Source organism: Piliocolobus tephrosceles, chromosome 21 (assembly GCF_002776525.5).
Source record: "Piliocolobus tephrosceles isolate RC106 chromosome 21, ASM277652v3, whole genome shotgun sequence".
Classification (NCBI taxonomy): domain Eukaryota; kingdom Metazoa; phylum Chordata; class Mammalia; order Primates; family Cercopithecidae; genus Piliocolobus; species Piliocolobus tephrosceles.
The window spans coordinates 16,842,019-16,857,791 of NC_045454.1; the positions used below are offsets into that span (position 1 = coordinate 16,842,019).

A 15,773-nucleotide genomic window follows, 5' to 3' on the forward strand; every position below is an offset into this window, starting at 1 on the left:
TTAATTTATAGATCGAGCATTTCCTGGACCATGCAGAGAGTATAGATTATAATAATTCTAACTTCTTCTTGTGGCAAGCTATATTTTTAGATATTTTCTTTTTCTTTTTTTATTTGAGAGGATCTTACTCTGTCACCCAGGCTGAAATGCAGTGGTGCAATGATAGCTCACTGAAGCCTCAAGCTCCTAGACTCAGGTGATCCTCCCACCTCAACCTCCAGAGTAGCTGGGAGTACAGATGTGCACCCCCAGCACACCCAGCTAATTTTTTTTTTTTTTTAAATTGTAATGTCTGGTGCGGGGAGTGTTGCTATGTTGCCCAGGCTGGTCTCAAATTCCTGGCCTCAAATGATCCTCCCATCTCAGCCTCCCAAAGTGCTGTGATTATGTCCAGCCTGGATTACATTTTCCCAAGTTGGCTGTAACAGTATCTCCTGATCTCAGTGGGTCTCAGACCCACTCCTGATCCTGCTCTTCTAGAATTTTCCCATCACGGAGTATACTCTTAATTGCTCTCCCAAACTGGGTGCAGTGGCTCATGCCTATAATCCCAACACTCTGGGAGGCTGAAGTGGGAGGATCCTTTGAGGCAAGGAGTTCAAAGCTACAGTGAGCTATGATTGCACCACTGCACTCCAGCCTGGGCAACAGTGAGATCCTATCTCAAAATTAAATGAATAAATAAAAAATATATTGCTCTCCCATTAAATATGGGAGGGTTTATGGCAGAAGTGCTACTGTATGACTTCTGTTGGCAGAGACACTTACCTTAAAGGCAGTCCTGAGCTGTCTTGTTAGAAATCTGAGTACTCTGAGGCCACCATACTGTGAGGAAGCTCAAGTAGCTACATGGCGAAGCCACGTATAGGCTTTCCAGGTGGCAGCCTCATCTGAGACCCCAGCCAATAGCCAGCATCAATCACCAGGCATGTAAGTGAATGAACCTCCAAAAGTTTTCGGCTCGTAGCCTCCAGGTGACCGTAGCTGAGTTCCCAGATATTGTGGAGCATTGAAAAGCCATCCCTGCCATCCTGTCTGAATTGCTGACCCAAAACTTGTGAGGTTAATAAAATGGTTGTTTTCTTCTACTAAGTTTTTTTTTTAACCATCACTAAGTTTTGGGGTTTTGTTTTTTATTTATTTTATTTTATTTATTTTTTATTTTTTGAGACAGAGCCTCATTCTGTCGCCCAGGCTAGAGTGCAGTGGCGCTATCGCCACTCACTGCAAGCTCCGCCTCCTGGGTTCACGCCATTCTCCCACCTCAGCCTCCTGAGTAGCTGGGACTATAGGCACCCGCCACCACGCCCAGCTAATTTTTTGTGTTTTTAGTAGAGATGGGGTTTCACTGTGTTAGCCAAGATGGTCTCAATCTCCTGACCTCGTGATCTACCCGCTTCGGCCTCCCAAAGTGCTGGGATTATAGGCGTGAGCCACCGCGCCCAGCCAGTCTTTTTTTTTAATTGAAATGGGGTCTCACTACATTGCCCAGGTTGGTCTTGAACTCCTGGGCTCAAGAGATCCTCCTGTCTTGGCCTGCCAAAGTGCTGGGATTACAGATGTAAGCCACCGTGCCTGGCCTCAATCTTTATATACATTTTGATTTTAACTCTTCAGTTAACCCTGCAAGGGGCGTAACATCATCTCCACATTAACAGATGGGGCAGCCGAGGCCTAGTAAAACAAAGTAACTTGCCCAAAGTCACCCATGAATACAGAGCAGAACTAGGGTTTGAGCCCAGGCCCATCTGTCCGCACAGTTGAAGCTCCCTCTCTCCACCAGAATAACAGGGAATAGCCCTCTGCCCTGACATACAAAGGGCAAGGCCCAGGCCTAAGCACTGCCCATAACAGTCCCATGAGGCAGGGACTGTCACCAAGCCCATCACTAGGTAGGGGAACTAAACTACAGAGAACATCCCTTTCCCTGGCCCAGGAGACTCTGCCCAGCCCCGTCCACCACCACCCCACTCACCAGCATGTCCGGAAAGCTGGACCCAAGGGTAGTGTTTTCGGAAGGAGACCACGAAGGGCGAATACTTCAGAACTGTCTTCAGCTTCTTCCAGGGTTTGCTCTGTAGGGGGCAGAGCAGGGTGGGGTCAGGGCCAAGGCCAGGGAAGGCAGGGGCTAGGGGTGCTGCCATGAGCATGAACAAAGGGGGACCTGCAGTCTTTCCAGGGCTGGAGGCTTCCTGGGATCACTGTTCCCAGGCTTGTTGGGGTAAGTGAGCCCCACTTAGTTCAGCAATCACAAGATCGCCCAAAGCCCTCAGCAAAATAGGGAAAATTCTTTGTTCATTTCTCCCTCTCTGTCATCACTTTCTTTATCACTATGTCTCTCTGTCTTTCTCTTATGAGTAAGGATCTTACAAGTAAGAATAGACTAGGTTTTGTTGTGATAACGACCAACCCCTATATCTTCCACCGCACATACACAGTCCCAAATCTTTTTTTTTTTTTTTAATTGAGACAGGGTCTCGCTCTGTCACCTAGTCTGGAGTACAGTGATGTGATCTTGGCTAACTGCAACCTTTGCCTCCCAGGCTCAAGTGATCCTCCTGCCTCACCCTCCCGAGTAGCTGGGACTACAGGTGCATGCCACTACACCTGGCTAATTTTTGTACTTTTAGTAGAGACAGGGATTCACCATGTTGCCCAAGCTACTCTCAAACTCCTGACCTCAAGCAATCCACCTGCCTCAGTCTCCCAAAGTGTTGGGGTTACAGGTGGGAGCCATTATGTCAGGCCCAGTCCCAAATCTTGAAAGCCCCATCTCTGTCCCTAAACCAGGTCAGATCTTCTGCGGAAAACGACAGACGCAGGAGTCGATGGATAGAGATAGACCACAGAGACAGAAACAGACACAGATGACAAACAGACACAGATGACAGAGAGACATGGACAGCGACAGAGACTGTGGCAGTCATGAGAGACGTTTACCACATAGCTCCAGCTACCAGTCCAGGGACTCCCCTGCCCTCCTGAACTGGGGATTGTTGTGTTTTTTTGTTTTGTTTTGTTTTCATTTTTAGAGACTGGGTGTCACTCTGTCACCCAGACTGCAGTACAATGGCACCATCACAGCTCACTGTAACCTCCAACTCCTGGACTCAAGCGATCCTCCCATCCCAGCCTCCTGAGTAGCCAGGACTACAGGCATGTATCACCAGGCCCGTCTATTTTACGACATCTTGCTATGTTGCCCAGGCTGGTCTTGATCTCCTGGCCTCATGCAATCCTCCTATCTTGGTCTCCAAAGTGCAGGGATTATAGGTATGAGCCACCACACCTGGCCTTGCTTTGACCAATAAACTGTGAGCAGAAGTGTCACTTTTGGGTAGGAGCCTTAAGAACCAGTTTATGACTCTCCATGTTTGTTCCCCTGTGGGTGAGGGAGTAAGAAGAGAAATGGAAGCTCCCTCAGCCTGGGCTCCCGAGTGAAGACAGCACGAAGCAGAGCCCCTGACCCACCACTGACCTGTGACCAATGTGTAATATAAACCAAAATAATCCTTTGCTGTTCTAAGTCACTAAGATTTGGGGGCTGTTTGTTACTGCAGAAAATCCTGACCTACCCTGACTAATGCAGAAACAGGTATAGAATTGCTAAAAGAGAAAGAAATAGGCCTGGTGTGGTGGCTCATGCCTGTAATCCCAGCACTTTGGGAGGCTGAGGCGGGCAGATCACCTGAGGTCAGGAGTTTGAGACCTGCCTGGCCAACATGGTGAAACCCCATCTCTACTAAAAACACAAAAATTAGCTGGGTGTGGTGGTACACACCTGTAGTCCCAGCTACTCGGGAGGCTGAGGCATGAGAGTCGTTTGAACCCGGGAGGTGGAGGTTGCAGTGAGCCAAGAACACACCACTGCACTCCAGCCTGGGCAACAGAGCAAGACTGTCTCAAAAACAAAGAAACAAACAAAGAAAAACAAATATAGGAAGACTAAAAGAGAGAGATACAAAGTAATGATAAAAAGAAAAAGATGAATAGAAGTAGAGAAAGAAAGAGACAGAGAACAAAGGAAACCACAGAAGCAGTGGGTACAGTGACTTACGTCTGTAAATCTCAACACTGGGAAACCAAGGTGGAAGGATCACTGAGCCCAGGAGATTGAGGCCAGCCTGGGCAACACAGTAAAACCCCATCTCTGCAAAATATTTAAAAATTAGCCAGGCGTGGTGGCATGCACCCGTAGTCCCAACTACTTGGGAGGCTGAGGCGGGAGGATCACTTGAGCCCAGGAGGGTGAGGCTGCAGTGAGCAGTGATTGTGCCACTGTACAATCAGCGAGACCCTGACTCAAAAAAATAAGAAAGAAAGAAAACTAGAGAAGCAAACAGAAAACAGGGATTTTATTGTATTATGCGGACTAAATTATGAGCTTTTTTTTTTTTTTTTTTAGATGGAGTCTCGCTCTGTCGCCCAGGCTGGAGTGCAGTGGCGCAATCTCTGCTCACTGCAAGCTCTGCCGCCTCCCGGGTTCACGCCATTCTCCTGCCTCAGCCTCCTGAGAAGCTGGGACTACAGATGCCTGCCCCCACACTGGCTTATTTTTTTTTTGTATTTTTAGTAGAGATGGGGTTTCACCATGTTTGCCAGGATGGTCTCGATCTCCTGACCTTGTGATCCACCCGCCTCAGCCTCCCAAAGTGCTGGGATTACAGGCGTGAGCCACCGCGCCCGGCCACTATGAGCTTTTTGAGACGGGGTAGTGTCTGATTCATGAACACATACACACACAGGAATACCTTCTGCGCCCCACAAGCACGTCAAGTCCCTTAGCAAGTACTGGGAGAGTAGGTCACCTCCAGAGAAGGAAGTTGTATGGCTCATCCCCCTCCTACCCCAGGATCAGGGGCGTGTTCATCTCTCCAGCCCCCTCAGAGCCCAGCCACCTCGCAGACATCTCTGGGACAGTGGGAAGCTTAAGAGGGAGTCAGGGTGTTGGACTTCAGGGTTCAGGAAGGGCTAGTCCCTCCCCAATCCAGCTGCCAGCCCTCGGGAAAAGATGATTAATAAAGGTTCCTGTTTACTAAGTACCTGGAACATTCCAGGCACAATGACAAAGACTTAGTGTGCCACAACCTACTTAATTTCTAAAAACACAACCCCAGGGAGATTATGGTCTCGGTGTTACAGAGGAGGAAACAGAGGGTCTGAGAGGTGAAGCCACTTACCTAGCATCACCCCACACAGCGCTGGGGTTCTAGCTCTGGTTGGATCCCAGTGCCTCGTGGCTTATCCCCTATACTCTTGCTGCACTACAAGCTCATGAGGGCAGAGACTGAGGTTGTCATGGTTATGATTATGTCCCCAGCACATGGCCTGGCACACAAAAGATGCTCCAGAAACATTCTTTGATGCTTGGACTGAAGGATGTTAGTTGAGATTTTTTTAATCGTAATTTTTTTTTTTTTTTTTGAGACAGGGTCTCACTGTGTTGCCCAGGCTGGAGTGCGGAGGTGTGATTGTGGCTCACTGCAACCTCTGCCTCCCAGGCTCAAGTGATCCTCCTGCTTTAACCTCCCGACTAGCTGGAAAACAGGCATATACCACCACACCTGGCTAATTCTTTTTTCCTTTTAGTAGAGACGAGGTCTCACTATGTTGCCCAGGGTGGTCTCAAATTTCTGGGCTCAAGCAATCTTCCCGCCTCAGCCTCCCCAAGTGCTGGGATTATAGGCATGAGCCTATAATCTACTCAAAATACAGAAATGAGCCAGGCGTGGTGGCGGGCACCTGGTGTCTCAGCTACTCAGGAAGCTGAGGCAGGAGAATCACTTGAACCCGGGAAGCAAAGGCTGCAGTGAACCTGGCCCTGTAGTCATAAATTTAATATTTTCTCTCTCTGTTTTACGCTAGCTCTGGGCCAGGCACAGTGGCTCATGCTTGTAATCCCAGCACTTTGGGAGGCTGAAGTGAGCGGATCACCTCAGGTCAGGAGCTCAGCACCAACCTGGCCAACATAGTGAAACCCTGTCTCTACTAAAAATACAAAAATTAGCCAGGTGTGGTGGCGTGCGCTTGTAGTCCCAGCTACTTGGGAGGCTGAGGCAGGAGAATCACTTGAATATGGGAGGCTGAGGCTGCAGTGAGCCAAGATCTCGCCACTGCACTCCAGCCTGGGCAACAGAGCGAAACTCTGGTCCCTCACCACCACCCCCACAAAAAAAAAAGAAGAGTTAGATCTGATGGCTTATCTGGGCTTTCTCACACTTTTTTCATGATGGCCTCAGCTTATATGCCCCTTCCTCCAGGAAGCCCTCTCTGATACCCTATGTCTGGCCAGTGACCTCCTCTGGGCTCACACATCCTCCTGACTACTCTGCACTGTGACTGTCTGCTGATAGGTCTGTCTCTCATGGGCCTGGGAGCTCCATGAGTGTCTTGGTCACTGCTGTTTCCCCAGCAAAGTTAACATAGGACAAAACACATAGTAGGGGCTTAGGGAGTGATTTTTGTCTGAGTAGAAGAACAAGATAGCACACCTGTAATTCTAGCACTTTGGGAGGCCGAGGCAGGAGGATCACTTGAGCCCAGGAGTTCAAGGCCAGCCTGGGCAAGATAGCGAGACCCCGTCCCTAGCAAAAAAAAGAAAAAGAAAAGGAACAGAATTAAAAAAAAAAAAAGAAGGACAGCATGGTGAGAAGGAAGGAAGGAGGAAAGAGAGAAAGGAAGCTGAGCCTTTACGGTCAGATGGGATTTCAAAATTACGGGAGAAGGAAGCAAGGGTATGCTGGGCAGTGGGAACGGCTTGAGCAATGCATGGAGGCAGGATGACAGCAGGGTGTTGAAGGAACAGCGTGTACTCAGGCCTAGTTACAGCAGAGGGGGTCAGGAGGAGGGAAGGAAGACGATTCTGGGAAGGCGCCTAGAGACCGGAGGTTCTGAACGCAGCACTGAGCCCGACTGCTCTCAGAGAGGGCACCTGAGCAGACAGAGCTGGGCCATAAAGGCAGATTATGGAAGGATGAGAAAAAAACTGAAGACAGGGAGGCTTGGGAGGGAGACAAGTTAGGAACAGATCCACATACTGCAGAGTTTAAATGACAGGTTTGAAACTCAGTCAGAACCGAGTTAGAATCCTGGCTCTGACTTGATGTGGCCAACCCTAAGCAAAAAGAATCTCACCTCTCTATGCCTCAGCTTCCCCATCTGTTTTTTTTGAGACCGAGTCTTGCTCTGTCACCCAGGTTGGAGGGCAGTGGTGCAATCTCGGCTACTGCAACCTCCGCCTCCCACATTCAAGCGATTCTCCTGCCTCAGCCTCCGAGTAGCTGGGATTACAGGTGCCCACCATCACACACCTGGCTAATTTTTGTATTTTAGTAGAGACAGGGTTTACCATATTGGCCAGGCTGGTCTTGAACTCCTGACCTTAGGTGATCCCCCTGCCTCGGCCTCCCAAAGTGCTGGGATTACAGGTTTGGGCCACTGAGCCTGGCCCCCATCTGTTGAATGGAGACAATCTCACTGCTGTCGTAAGGATTCAAAGTTAACACATACAAACCCCTTAATTAAGACAGATGCTATTTTGAGATAAAAAATGACAGAAAACAAGTTTAACAACAAAAAAGACCAAAAAAAAAAAAAAAGGACGAAGAAGAAAAAACTTAAAACAGTGCCTGGTGTACAGTAAGGATTAAAATCCAATCTGCATTTTCCAAGGTGTATATCCTTGGACAAGTGACTTGACCTCTCTGTGCCTCAGTTTCCTCATCCATAAAAGGTGATAACAATAGTATCTACCTCAGCCAGGCACAAGTGGCTCATGCCAGTAATTCCAGCACTTTGGGAGGCCGGGGCAGGTGGATAACTTGAGGTCAGGGGTTTTGAGGCCAGCCTGGCCAACATGATGAAACCCCATCTCTACTCAAAATACAGAAATGAGCCAGGAGTGATGGCGGGTGCCTGGTGTCTCAGCTACTCAGGAGGCTGAGGCAGGAGAATCACTTGAACCTGGGAAGCAAAGGCTGCAGTGAGCCGGGATCGCACCACTGCACTCCAGCCTGGGCAACACAGGGAGACTGTCTCAGATAAAAAAAAAAAAAAAAGTATCTACCTCATTACTGCTGCTGTGAGGAGTGAGTGAGTTAATAAAAGCACAACATTTAGCACAGGACTAAACATGAGTGAGTGCTAGTTGTTGTTGTTGTTGTTATTATTATTATTATTATTATTCACCCACTTCCAGCCAGCTGTTCTGAGATGCCAAGGAAGTGAGAGGGCAGGCAGAGAGAAAAAAGCAATGGGGCCCAGGAGTGTCAGCCCCTGCGCACCCGCACAGGCAGGTTAAGGCAGGTCTGTCTCTCACAGCTAGGGCCACATGTGTGAACACGTCCCCAAGGAAGGCATGTGGGGTGAGGGGGGCTCAGAGCAGACTCCAGCCAGGGGCCCCAGAGCAATGAGAGGCTTCAGCTGGCAAGCTGGCAAGCTGATGGATTCCCGACTCCGCTCCCAGCCCCACAAGAGGCTCTCCAGTTTCACACTGGCCTCTGCTCTGTCCCACCCTCCCTCAACCTGCCCAGCCAGCCCTCCTGATTCACCAGGGGAGAGCCACACCCAAGCTGGGGGTAAAGGGTGGATGAAATAAACAAGAGTGTGCAGGACGCTCCTTGTGGACCTAGGGTCACAGGGGAAACCAGGTGAGCTTCCGGCTAGGCCAAGGATCCTTTGGCGTTTGGAGTTCACACAGCCCTTTTGCTAATCTGATGAAAGCTGGGGGAATCGCTTTGCTCCCATTGTACATACAAATGGGCTAAGGGGTGGTGAAGGTCTGTGACCCTTTAAGGCAGCCACAGGCCCCAGATTAAGAAATGTGGGGTAGAAAGTGCACCCTGCCTGTCTCCCTATTCTAGTGTTCTTCAGATTCCAGAGAATGAGATAGATGTCAGACCCTCGCTGCAACAATATATGTGAACACGCACAGCAGTCTCCTTAGTCCTACAATATCAGGGGCTCGTGGGCCCCATGAAGTCGGTCAGTGGCCCTCCATTGTAGACCCCCAGGAGTGGAGACAGCGCAGGCAGACGAAAGGAGAGAATGAAGAGGGGGTGCCTGTAGTGAATTAGTAACCTGGCTGTCAGAGAGAGGAGGTCAGTGGATGGAAGAGGTTCCTGGAGATGAAATTGCTGGTGGGCAACTAAGAGTAAATGGGTAGAGAACTTCCTAAGCAAAGGCAGGGGAATAAGGAGTTTTGGGGGATGTGGTTCACGGGCAGGATGGGTCCCACTCACCCCAGACCTGTCCTCGGGATCGCTGGCACCTCCGCCCCCGGCCACCACGTCATCCTCAGACTCGTCGAAAGAAGAGGCAGAGGAGAAGCCGCCACTGCCCCCCTCAACCCGGGAGGGGGGTCCCACTGATTGGGCCTCAGGCTCTGGGGTCTCAGGGGTGATGATGAGGCGGGGCACAGGGCACAGAGGGCTACACTTCAGGTGAGAGTACAGGTGAGTCACCAATTCCCCAGGTTCTGGTTCCTCTAATGGGCCATCCTCAGGCTCTCCCAAGAGGCAGTCTGTCCCAGGTGCTGTCTGGGAACCATCAGTGCTAGGTTGTGTCCAGGAGCCATCAGTATCCTGTTGTGTTTGGAAACCACCAGTGCCAGGCTGTTTCCTGGCTGTTTCAGTATCCTGTTTTTTCTGGGAGCCATCAGTGTACGGCTCTGTCCAGGGACCTTCAATATCCTGCTGTGTCCTGGAGCCATCAGTGTACAATTCTTTCCAGGAGCCATCAGCACTTGGCTCTTTTGAGGGACAGGCTCCTTCTGGATGAGTCTGGAGGTTGGAACTGTTCTGGTGGGTCCAGAGGTTATCAGCCCAGGACTTGACCCTCTCTGGCTGAGTCTGTGACCCATGTGTTTCCAGCTCTGTCCAGGGCCTATCAATCCCTGGCTGTGTCCAGGGGCTGGCCTCCTCGGGCTGAAACTGGAGGTCGGACCTGCGCGGATCAGTCCAAAGGCCATCTGTCCCAGTCTCCGTCCAAGGACAGGTCGTCTCCAGCTCTGACCAGCTCCTTTCTGGATGCGTCCGGAGGCTGGACCTGTCTGGCTCCGTCTTTCGCTTGGGCCTCTCGGTCTCTACTCCAAGGCCAGCTGCCCAGGGCTCAGTCTGTCCGTCTGTCCAGAATTCTGTCTGCGAACTGTCTGTCCCCGGCGCAGGCCCGAGGCCGGCCCTCTCAGGCTCGCTGTGGAGGTTGGACCCCTCTGTCCGGGCCCAGGGCCCGCCCCCCTCCGGCCGCCCCGCCGGGGCCCCTGCGCCGGGCCCAGGTCGCTGCTGTCCCGGCTGCCGCCGCCGTCCTCCTCGCGGCGCCTCTAGTCCCACGCGGGCAGCCACGGGCAGCGCCCCGGCCTCCGCCTCGCTCAGGCTCCCACGGCACGGGCAGCGCCTCATGCCCGCTCCTTCGGTTCGGGCTTCGGCCGACCCGGCCACTCCTATCCCTTTAAATCCCGCGAGGGGTGTGGCTGGGGAGCCCCGACTCTCGGGTTCCGGCCCGCGGAGCTCCAGCCCGCCCCGCTGCGCAAGGGTTAACCGATACTCCCCTTACAGGGGAAAGCCCCGAAGCCCCGCCCCACCGGACGTGGCGCAACGGAACGAGACGGAGCCTCGTCTGACTCCGCCTCCCAAGGGGAGGGGGTTTACCTCTGAGCGTCCGAAGCGAGACCAGGTATGCATCTAGGGCACTGGGGTCCTGGTGGCGCGCCAGTGGGCCCCTTCCCTCCACCCCTGTGACTAATCCACCCTCTCTACACGGATGAATGACAAGTTCAACCTTCCCTAAAACCCCCGGTGACGAGTTCAGCCCTGCGCCCATTCTTCACGCAGGGGCGGGACAAACTTTCAAAGACTTGGAGATCCCACGGGTGTGGGTTCGAGACCTTCCTCTGCCAGTTCCCAGCTCCGCTACCCTGAGCAAATGACTTACGCTCCATTTAATTTTCCGTGAGAAATCTCTGTCATGTATAGAGCACTTGTTCTGTATCAGACCCTGACACGATTTCAGGTCATTCTCCAAGACTGGGATGCCACGGCTCCATTTTACACATGAGGATGGAGGCTCAGAGATCCGCCGGCCTCTACCCTTTGTTTGCAGCTACGGGGCTATATGATCTCATATATGTGAAGCATGTGGCCCCAGGCCTGGCACTGTCAGTTGTAGCCCAGTGGGATTATTTATTGTCCTAGGTAATTTTGATGTATTTCGCCCCTGAGGCTGAGCTGCCACCCAGCTCCTGAGTCAGCCCTTCACGTCTGAAGGGGGACAGGAGGTGGATTGTCTTGAAATTGAATCAGCTGGGGGAGACACTGGGTACAGGTCCAAGGCTCTAAAATGAGTCACCTCTTCACAGACCAATGAGAAGTCAAAGGCAGGAGTCCACCCAATACATCATACAGGTTGGGAAGGAGAAGTTCAGAGAGGGATGAGGGCTTTTCTGAGGTTACACAGTACGGGAATAGAGACAAAGAGGCCTGATTCCCGACAAGAGGGGTTGGGACAGCTGGGTTCTGTGGGGGAAGCATCGGCATCCCTACCTCTCCCAGTGGTGGGAAAGATGCCCCAACCAGCTGCTTCTATTCCAGACCGTGAGAAGTGGATGAGTCAGCCTGTTGTGGGGAGAGCAGGCTTTCCAAGGCGCGCGCGCACACACACACACACACACACACACACACACACACACACGAGATAGGATGGGAGCTGGTTTTCTGGGATGCCAAGGTTCCTGACTCAGCACTGGGAATCTTGGCTGAGTGTGTTCTGGGAAATGTCAGGCCTACAGGAAGCAGAGGGCTCCCAGTCGCACCATCCCGCAGGTGGGCGGGGAGCAGAGAGAGCAGGCTGTGTGAGGGAACAGAGACTCAGTGTGCAAGTGTGTGTGGGGGGGTATGTACACGAAAGAGTTGAAGGCGTGAGCGGGAAACAGTTGGCAAGCAAGGCAAGGGGTTTATATGCGCAAGGAAGGAGGTTGGGTGCCAGAATGTGGGTGTTTGTGCAAAGTGGAGGGGCTCCATGTGCAAGGGAAATGTTTGCTGGGAAGAATGTGTATTCATAGGAGATGTGTTGAGCCTGCCAGGGGTAAAAATAAGAAGGGGGGTTGGCAAGATATTCGTGCAGAAGAGAGGCGTCAGGTTTGTAAGGGAGACTTTGCAGGAAAGATAGTGTAGGGAACAGAAGGGTCTGTCGCGTACAAGGCACTTTGGGGTGAGTGGAAGGGCAGACAGGGCATTCTTGGGCTCCCGCGATGCCTCAGCAATCCCCAAAGGTGGGCCCCCAGACGCCCACCCTAATTCCCGACTCCAACGCTCGGGCCTCGCTCCTGGCCCGTTCCCCTGCGCACAGATGGGGAAACTCCGTGCCAGTCAGCGAGTTGCTGCCGCGCCGTTGGTTGGCTGGCCGAAGGGGGCGGGCATGCTGAGGCTCCCGGAAGCACAGGAGGCCCCCAGCAAGTTGCGGAATCCGAGGCTGACAGCAGTGGGTGCTTAGCAACGGGGGAGGTGCCCAGTAACGGAGTGGGGATCGGGCGGGGGGACACCGAGGAATTGCGGGTGCCTATAGGGCCAACAGAGGGGAAGGCGGTGCATAGCAACGAAGGGGGTTTCAGAGAAGTGGAGAGGTAGCTCCTGAGGAACTGTGGGTGTCTAGAAACGGGGGAGGACCCTAGCAACGGCGAGGGTTGGGAGAGGGGGAAAGTGGGTTTTGGGAGGCGCGCAGGAAGAGCTAAGGGTTCTTAGCAACCAGGGGAGAACCAGGAGAAACTGTGGGAATCTATTAATAGTGGAGGAAGTATTTGGTGGGTGGAAATCAGAGAGGGTGGACACAGAGGAACATGGGGGCCTGGCCAAGAAGCCAGGCAACTCCCACCCGAATAATCCCTCCTCTTCTCCTCCAGGCAATGTGGCTGAAGGTGGGGGGCCTACTTCGGGGGACCGGTGGACAGCTGGGCCAGACTGTTGGTCGGCCTTGTGGGGCCCTGGGGCCTGGGCCCCACCACTGGGTAAGAGGCTGGGGAGCAGGTCCCCAAGGGGAAGAGGCTGAGGGAGACTTCGTAGAGTAAAAGGACAGGAGGGGCCCAGAAGGGCCAGGTGATCCCATGTCCTCCCCTCCTAATCAAAGTATGTCTCTTGCAGGGGCCATGTGGAGGTTCTTGGGCCCAAAAGTTTTACCAGGGTGGGCCTGGGAGAGGCCTGGGTGAGGAGGACATTCGCAGGGCACGGGAGGCCCGTCCCAGGAAGACACCCCGGCTCCAGGTATCATTACCCCCACCCACCCAGCAATACCCCACGAAAACTGCTGGCCCCGTGAGCTTGGGGAAGGGTGTGGTGGGAGGGTGGCTGCACTCTCTGGGGAGGATATCCACTTTCCCGCACTCAGACCTTGTCCCCATTTCCCAGCTGAGTGACCGCTCTCGAGAACGCAAGGTGCCTGCCTCCCGCATCAGCCGCTTGGCCAACTTTGGGGGTAGGTGTGACTTTGGGGGATCTTTGTGTGACCTCAATTAGAAGAGGCAACATTTACAGATTGAAGCAAGGGAGAGGATGAATCAGAGACAGGAAAGAGAGAGAGACAGAGAAAGAGAGACAAAGGCAGGGGCCTGCAAAGCCAAGAGAAATTGAGAGGAACGTAAATGATGATTTCCTTTTTTTTCTGAGACAGAGTCTCATTTTGTCACCCAAGCTGGAGTGCAGTGGCGCAATCACTGCAGCCTCAAACTCCTGGGTTCAAGCAATTATCTCGCCTCAGCCTCCTGAGTAGCTGGGACCACACTTGTGCACCATCATGCCCGGGGACTTTTTTGTTTTCTTTGAGACAATCTCGCTCTGTTGCCCAGGCTGGAGTGCAGTGGCACCATCTTGGCTCACTGCAACCTCTGCCTCCCACATTCAACCAATTCTCCTGCCACAGCCTCCTGAGTAGCTGGAATTACAGGTGCCTGCCACCATGCCTGGTTATTTGTTTTTTGTTTTTTGTTCTTTTTTTGAGACGGAGTCTCCCTCTGTCACCCAGGCTGGAGTACAGTGGCACCATCTCGGCTCACTGCAACCTCCACCTCCCAGATTCAAGCCGATTCTCTTGCCTCAGCCTCCTGAATAGCTGGGATTACAGGCACACGTCCACCACGCCCCGCTAATTTTTGTATTTTTAGTAGAGATGGGGTTTCACCATGTTCGTCAGGCAGTGGTAGAGCTTTGGCACCAGGCTGCCCAGGGATCAAGGGATGACTCTGCTAGGTCCTCACTTTGTGAGATGCCTCCCCAGGTGCTGGGATTACAGGCGTGAGCCACCACGCCCGGCCGCCTGACTAATTTTTGTACTTTTAGTAGAGATGGGATTTCACCGTGTTGGCCAGGCTGGTCTTGAACTCCTGACCTCAAGTGATCCACCCACCTCAGCCTTCCAAAGTGTTGGGATTACAGGCATGAGCCACCCTGCCCGGCAAGCCACTGTGCCTGGCCCGGGTAATTAAAAAAAAATTTTTTTTTGTAGAGATTGGGTCTCCCAATGTTGCCCAAGTTGGTCTCAAACTCCTGGTCTCAAGCGATCCTCCTGCCTCGGCCTCCCCAAGTGCTGGGGTTCTATGCATGAACCACTGCTTCCGGCCATAATAACATTTACTGAGAACCTGTAAGTTGCAGTGCCCCATATACACACATGCTGCACTGAATCAATGAGTGTTTATTTCTATTCTGTAGATGAGGACATTGAGGCTAACAGAGGGGAGGTAACTTGACTTTGGGTTACAGAGCCGGATGTCATGCAGGTCACATGAAATAATTTAGTGGGTTGCAACCAGCATTTAAAAAGAAGAATAGGACAGAAAATATGCGTGCACCTGTAGAGCAGGGGAAAGGCTTGTTTCATGAAACATATACCTTGGTCTGCACTGGTTATAATGTAAATGTCTTCTTTACTGCTGATCATGGTTCAAGTTTTTGTTTTTTGAGACAGAGTCTTGCTCTGTCACCCAGGCTCGAGTGCAGTGGTGTGATCTCAGCTCACTGCAACCTCCACCTTCTGGGTTCAAGCAATTCTCCTGGCTCAGCCTCCCAAGTAGTGGGGGTTACAGGTGCATGCCACCACTCCCAACTTGTTTGTTTTTTTTTTTTTGTATTTTTTTTTGTATTTAGTAGAGATGGGGTTTCACCATGTTGGCCAGGATGTTCTCGAACTCCTGACCTTGTAATCTGCCCGCCTTGGCCTCCCAAAGTGCCAGGATTACAGACATGAGCCACTGCACCTGGCTGCTAATTTTTGTATTTTTAGTAGAGATGGGGTTTCACCATGTTGGTCAGGCTGGTCTCAAACTCTTGATCTCGTGATCCACCTGCCTAAGCCTCCCAAAGTGCTGGGAGTATAGGTGTGAGCTACCGCGGCCGGCCTGGTTCAGGTTTTAAAAATATAGATTCACTCACTTGAACCCAGGAGGTAGACATTGCGGTGAGTCGAGATCGTGCCATTGCACTCCAGCCTGGGCAACAAGAGTAAAACTCCATCTCAAAAAAAAAAAAATGGGGCCGGGCGCGGTGGCTCAAGCCTGTAATCCCAGCACTTTGGGAGGCCGAGACGGGTGGATCACGAGGTCAGGAGTTCAAGACCATCCTGGCTAACACGGTGAAACCCCGTCTCTACTAAAAATACAAAAAACTAGCCGGGCGAGGTGGCGGGCGCCTGTAGTCCCAGCTATTCGGGAGGCTGAGGCAGGAGAATGGCGTAAACCCGGGAGGCAGAGCTTGCAGTGAGCTGAGATCAGGCCACTGCACTCCAGCCCGGGCGAC

The 15,773-nt window shown here is 52.3% G+C and overlaps 2 protein-coding genes across 6 annotated transcripts in view; one reads left to right on the forward strand and one right to left on the reverse strand.

Annotated features, from left to right (window-relative positions):
- The window catches only part of ITPKC (inositol-trisphosphate 3-kinase C), a 25,425-nt gene extending 14,870 nt beyond the window's left edge, over positions 1-10,555 (reverse strand). Inside the window, exons 1-2 of the mRNA XM_023229161.1 lie at positions 9,240-10,555; positions 1,976-2,075 (exon numbers count right to left, since the gene is read on the reverse strand). Of these exons, the coding sequence (XP_023084929.1) occupies positions 1,976-2,075; positions 9,240-10,394 (1,255 nt within the window). The 5' untranslated portion in view covers positions 10,395-10,555. The remainder of the gene's footprint in view (positions 1-1,975; positions 2,076-9,239) is intronic.
- A 79-nt stretch (positions 10,556-10,634) lies between these two features.
- COQ8B (coenzyme Q8B) overlaps positions 10,635-15,773 on the forward strand; it is a 30,344-nt gene continuing 25,205 nt past the window's right edge. The window contains exons 1-4 of one of the 5 annotated variants that reach the window (XM_023229184.2): positions 10,635-10,668; positions 12,890-12,994; positions 13,128-13,247; positions 13,392-13,458. In XM_023229184.2, the coding sequence (XP_023084952.1) occupies positions 12,893-12,994; positions 13,128-13,247; positions 13,392-13,458 (289 nt within the window). In that variant the 5' untranslated portion in view covers positions 10,635-10,668; positions 12,890-12,892. The other 4 variants (XM_023229181.2, XM_023229182.2, XM_023229185.2 and 1 more) reach the window with 4 other exon arrangements.